Source organism: Vigna radiata, chromosome 3 (genome assembly GCF_000741045.1).
Source record: "Vigna radiata var. radiata cultivar VC1973A chromosome 3, Vradiata_ver6, whole genome shotgun sequence".
In the NCBI taxonomy this organism is placed as follows: Eukaryota; Viridiplantae; Streptophyta; class Magnoliopsida; order Fabales; family Fabaceae; genus Vigna; species Vigna radiata.
Window position 1 is genome coordinate 4,856,183 of NC_028353.1, and position 6,403 is coordinate 4,862,585.

The following is a 6,403-nucleotide window of genomic DNA, read 5'->3' on the forward strand; positions in this document are numbered from 1 at the left end:
CCAGGGTAAAATCATTGATCCTCTTCTCGAATGCCTTGGAGACTGGAATGGAGCTCCTCTTCCAATTTGTTAATTTTATCGTCACTTTCTTAAATTTTTCTCTGTACCTATGCAAGTGAAACCATAATCAATTGGTTTGACACGCCTTTTAAACCTTATTCTAATGTTTCCTACATTTCAAATAGGAACTTGTAATTTAATATCATAGTGAAATTTCAGTTGTTTAATAATTCGGGTGACTAGACTATGTACCATATAGTTTTCTTTATTCTATGTGCATCCTGTTTTCTGTTTCGACTATGTAATAATTAGATATTCTTAATTTGTTTATTTTATAGTTTGCTATGATTTTGTTAGAGGTGCATACCGACTCACCTACTAGATGTCTATGTACTTTGCATTTTTATATATAATAAAATATAAAATTTTTATATAATTTCTATTGTTATGCCTTATAACTCCAGCAATCAGCATCTCCTTCACAAACTTTTCTATCTCATTGTAAGGTCTTATGTTACGGAGATGTACTCCTTCTTTAAGAATGATGGAAGTAGGTATGGTAGCCTTAACAAAAGAGCAGATTCCCTTTCAAATTTCCCTATTTTCTTTGTTCTTGAAAAAGTGCTTAATAACTCCTTAATTGTTACTCACATTCCTGTTGCCGATCAAGTTGCTCATACCCTTACTAAACCACTCTCCCAAACTCGCTTTTCTATTCTACGTCACAAACTCAATGAGTTTGAAGGGGTTGTTACAGTATATACCCTATGGTTTTCTGAAAGTTTTTTATGATTATGTTAGAGATGCAAGCTCATTCACCTATTAGGTGTCTATATAACAATGTACTCTGGATCTTGACGTAATGAAATGTACAAGTTTTATACATTATTCCTATCTCTTAATTCTATCACCGACCAATATCATGTTTTTAAAAAGATAAGTAATCATCATCAATAATAGTCATATAGTTTGTGGTAGGTGTTACTTTTAATTTTTATAAAAAGAAACTTATTAACTTTAGAAATAATTAATTATTTAATTGGCTTAATATTTTTTTTTATCTCTATTTGTGTTCAAAGTGATTTTCAATTTTTTCAAGTATTCAAAATTGTTTTAATTTTTATAATGGTCTTAATTTTTTTGTAATTTTTATTCAATTTGATTATTTTCTCATGTATCTAAATTGTTAAAAGGATAGTGTTTGTGAGGCCCGAATGAATGGCATGTTTCAATTATTTTATAAGACTGTCACATAATCTCTTCATTAGAAACCCTCCACAACCACCATAACTTCCTCCACTTTACCCAGACAATCACTCATTCACTACAACAACAATCATAAATCTTCATTTCTTTTCATGCTTTCAGTCACCATATTTGTTCACAGAGTTACACCAACATAATCCATCGAACCACCATTCCTCCACGAAAACTCCAAATCGTGAGCCATCATGAACCGCAACAACCATTAACGCACACCTTGTTTTCATTACTTGTTTTCAGGGAACTTGAACAAGGAATTTCAGAAGAAAGTTGAAGCTATGAACTCAAAACACAACAATGCTTCCACAAACCTGATTAAAAACACGTAATCTACTTACTGGCTGCCACGTTATATATTGCAGTCCACCTCATTGTCACGACCATATTTTTTGTCACATGACATATACAGTCAGTTTAAAATTAAAAACATAGAGATAAAATAGCTTCATTTTTAAAGCCGGGGACAAAACCAAAATTCAGACCCTAACTTGGAGACTAAATAAGCAATTAAGCCTAATATTATATTTATATATATATTTTTCTAATTTATTTAGTGAGCAAACATCCAAGTCAACATAATCTAATCTAGAATTCTCAATCCAAAATCAAAAAGAGTGACATTTTTTAAATGTGAGAGTTTATCGATCTATTTTATCACTGGAGAGCCTTTATAAGACAACACCTAGCATAATTTTTAATATTTACTCATTTTTTAAGCACTTTTGATATTATGAGAATCTTAGCGCAACATTTGCCTATAATTATTGTTCTATAAAATCAATTATAAAATGTCTGTTGAAGTAAATTATGTGTTTATGGTTAAAAATAGTAGTAGTCCAAAAGGCCATTTTAAGCACACTCGCCTATCCAATTACGTTATTATTAGCTTATTTTATCGTTCTTTTATTGTAAACATCGTTTTTTTTTCGTAAGTTAAATGTCAAAATGTTCATGAAGTCGAAGTGTGAATACTAATATGGGTATGTTGCAGTCGAAAAGATATTACATTTGTTCGTTTTGTTTACGTTTTTGTTTTGAATCGTTTTTAGCAATAAGGTTGCAGTGAAGTATACAGAGATAAAAATATTAACGAGGTAGGCTGTGGCATTATCATTTTTTTTTTTCAGTTCATATAGTATTTCTGAACAATATAATACTAACAGACATAATGCAGATGACTTTCAACTATTATCCGCCCCATGTTCAAATTTTGCTTTTTATAAAGCTGTTGATTTCTCGTTTTCTTCCTTAAAATGGAATAAGACTTCAATTTTTTATCAAGAAACTCTTAAGATTACATGATCAACTCATAATATTAAACCTTATTAAATAATTTGAACCACTTTAAGCATTTATTTAGTGATTTTTGTATTTCTAACATACTATGTTACTTTCTTACAATAATATATTTTTGCTATTTCTTATGCTGGGGAGCACATAACAGACAATTTTAAAAGTTGTTCAGTGATATAGCATATTTACATTCATTTCACCAGACGATCACTGGTTCAAAATTTGGTGAACAAATACATCAGCCTAGTGAGTTAGGTACATATAGTTTTACAGCGCCCTACCAGCATGTTTTACCTGGTTCTTCTAAATGATACTAAGGTTGCAATTGTAATGATGTCAAGGGCAATTGCTGCATAAGATGAAGCAGCTGCAGAGGGGACAAGTACACCATAGCCATCATGGGATCAAAGCGTGCTCTAAGGGGGTTGATTTCTTCTGGATGGCTGTCCAAGGATTGTCCAAGACCATCACAGTAGGAGTGAACAAGGATGGGTTAATTTTGAGTGGACTTGATGAGAACTGGGTATTCCCTCTGCAGAAGGGTAGAAGACTACTAAGTAGATCAAGGAGTTGCATATGCATGAATCAGAAATAATAGGCACGCAAAGGTGCATTCACCACATCAATAACTATGCAGTTAAGGTACAGACTACTAAAAACTAAAAATTCAGGGTTTCTAAATAGCTGAAAGAATTATGTTTAGGAAAAACAGGGTTCATAAGTTAGTAAATGAGTCTAGACTACATTTAAACCTGGATTGGTGAATTCCGGCCTTGGATTCTAAGGGAAAGAAGATGGGTGATTACTCATAGTAAATACGTCTCGATTATTAATATCTAGGTATATGGAATAATTATGTAGATTTTTTCCATTAATCTCCCTAATCTGTTTCTATTCTACCTAATGACCTATTATACAGTAGTAAATGGATAATTAACAGACTCAACAAATATACAAACCATGACCTCGATACCTTGTTCTGAGCATTATCCCACAGCCATTTCACAACCATCAAGCATATGGATCCAAACTTTAGCTAATTCCACAACCATCAAGCATATGGATCCAAACTTCAGCTAATTCCTCACTGCTTGACACTAATTTACATTGTGTCTCAAATTCCATTTTTTTGCGTGCTACTTCAGTATCAACATGCTGAAGCAAAATCCTGTGCTTTTCACTCAATTTTTCAACTTCCTCTTCATATTCAGATCGGAGCTGCAATCTCTGCTTCACAGAGAAATAGAACGTAAGCTAGAAGGAATCAGAATCAAAGATTATGATATTAAGAAAAATGTGGGGGTAAAGAAAGAAATGGATTGCTGCTCACACCTTCTTCTCATGTATCTTGAAGGCTTCTTCTTTATCCTTCTCTATTCTCTCCATCGCAATTAGTAGTGGATCTATGAAGGCTTCTTCATTTCTGTTTTCTATTAACTCCATTTCATCCAGCAGTGAGTCTAGATAGACATCGTCGGATATTTCAGATGCCACATGATGATGTTGAATATAATCACTGTTCATATATCCAGGAATAGTAAAGCTGTCAGGTACATGTGTCATATTTTCATCCATGGGCACACTTGTGAAGGGTTGCAGTATCACAGGTGAACCAAAGGAAGAGTTAACTGGTTCCACAACGTTGTTTGGTGCTTCCAATATTACTTCAGCCTCGTGAATGTAACAATGATCCTCATGCGTATGATTAAAAATATCATCTAGAGGCGTGACAGCACTAGCTGAATTGTGCTCCGGAAAAGATGGAATATCAGACATTGCCATCTGAAAGATACAAGAAACAGGTGTGGACGCATATGATGAGGATATTTTCAGAGCACTCCAAATAAACATCCCATGACCATTTTATCTTATTTATTATAATAAAATAAAAATAATTCTGTTTCTGTTAGAATAATAAAGAAAAATTTTCTTTTCAGTAGTAACCTCTAAGTCAAACAATTCAATAGGCAGGCTATATTCCTGCGTTTAACATTATTTTAGAAATTGAATCTAGGACACGTCAAGGTATTATTTGAACAAGTGTATAACAGAGTATTCCATCTATTTCCCTCAGCATTATCCAATTCTCTTCCCCTGTATTTATGGGTCACTCCGGCTGCTTGTAAATATATTTGCTGTAATCAGAACCATATCAGAGGTTGTGCTGGTAGAAAGGTAGACGTTCAGTTTAATGCCAAAGGTGCAACAAATTTGACGTGAAGCCCATGTCTGCAATCTACGTTTTCAAGTTCCAATCTCCGCTTCCTAAACAAATGCATTTGTTACAGCATCAGTCTTGAACTCCTATTCAGTTTCTTCACCCTAACCATGGTCAACCAAGTCATCCCTGGAAGTATCAACCTCTGAGCACATGCGATTGTCTTGACTATATAGCTAACTAACCAACCAACTACCAGCTCAACCATGGTATGCTGATAATGGAACTATACACCAAATAACCGTACCTGGGAAATGGTCAAAGTTTGTCTGTTCTCTCTGTTAGTTCGGTATCCTTTCCATCTCCTATCAATTCTAGAATTAATCTAACCCTTAATAATTCATTTGTCCCGTCATGACCAAAGATCTTATGCGTTAGGAAGTTTTCACTTGATAACTGAATGTTGAGTTTTACCCTTTTCATTTTCTTGTTGAATCGACCTTTCCTATCCTTTTGGTATTGACAACTCTTCGAAGACATATTCCTCTGGTTCTTGTTTAGCTACTGATCTCTAATTGGTGAATAATGTTCAGTTTCCATTATTGTTCAGTAAATAATGTTCACTGCTGTCAGTGTATCACTAATAAACCTGCAATGTGTATGAAGAAGAACGTTAAGCCTTTCTTAGGATCTTTCTAGTAACTTTTTATTTCAATCTTTGTTGTAACTAACCACAATTAGTTAGACTTCGCAGTAAACTACAATTTGCAGGCTTAGCTTGCATAGTAAACTGCACAGTAACAGTATAAATATAGCTGCTTGTACTCTCATTCAAGTACCAGAGATTTTACATCCCCCAATTTCCTCTTGCCAACTGTACAGACTATATCAGAGATTCCCCCATTCAACCAATTTCTCCAAACATCCACTCTCTTCTTTCATAATATTTCCATCCTTGTCCCTTTTTTCTTCTCATTCACCATGCATTACTACATTTTTCTGTTTTCCTATCTAATGCACGTGGGAGTGGCTCATCAATGTGATTCGTAAACAGAACACGCACCAGTCAAGTGTACATCTAATGTCAATGCATAAAAAACATAGTAGTAAACGGATGTTAATTAGTATGATTTTATGCATCTTAAGAAAATGAATTTACAGTTGATATACTGTGTTCAGAGACTTCAAATAGAGAAATATAAAGAGCTCAATGTGATTAGAGCAAGGCAATGTTTTCGAGATTGTGAAATAGATCAAAGTCACAATATTATCACCCCACACTCATTGAAAGCTGGACGAAACATGAAATTGGACTTGGGTGAAATCGAAGCAAAATTGCAGCAGCAAGATCATAGGATCAAGCAAGCTTCTCAATCCTGCAAGTGGAATTTCTATATCATTGATAGAATCTTATGATCCTTATTACCATCCTATGTTTTGCAATATTGCAGCACCCCTCCCATCAAAGGAAGTGTAAAACTATGTTCACAAAGAGCTACTAATGTGGTTGTTGTTAGAAGAAAAGGACCCCTCTAAACAATTTTAAGTGAGAGATAGACCCTTTTTCCTTTAACATGTTAAAGAATCTAATAACAATTGATTTTTGTTGGAAGTCTCACATCGAACATCAACTAAAGATAAGGTCAATTTAGAATATATATATATATATATATATATATATATATATAT

General features: G+C 33.7%; 1 protein-coding gene across 14 annotated transcripts in view; it reads right to left on the bottom strand.

Moving 5' to 3' along the window:
- Nucleotides 1-2,641: 2,641 nt before the first annotated feature.
- The window catches only part of LOC106757728 (chromodomain-helicase-DNA-binding protein 3), a 33,695-nt gene continuing 29,933 nt past the window's right edge, over nt 2,642-6,403 (bottom strand). For 9 of the 14 annotated variants that reach the window (XM_022779218.1, XM_022779219.1, XM_022779216.1 and 6 more), the window contains 3 exons: nt 3,889-4,338; nt 3,530-3,786; nt 2,644-3,088 (listed from right to left, as the gene is read on the bottom strand). In XM_022779218.1, coding sequence (XP_022634939.1) covers nt 3,589-3,786; nt 3,889-4,338 — 648 coding nt within the window. In that variant the 3' untranslated portion in view covers nt 2,644-3,088; nt 3,530-3,588. Of the gene's footprint in view, nt 3,787-3,888; nt 4,339-6,403 lie in introns of all 14 variants that reach the window. The other 5 variants (XM_022779229.1, XM_022779225.1, XM_022779223.1 and 2 more) reach the window with 5 other exon arrangements.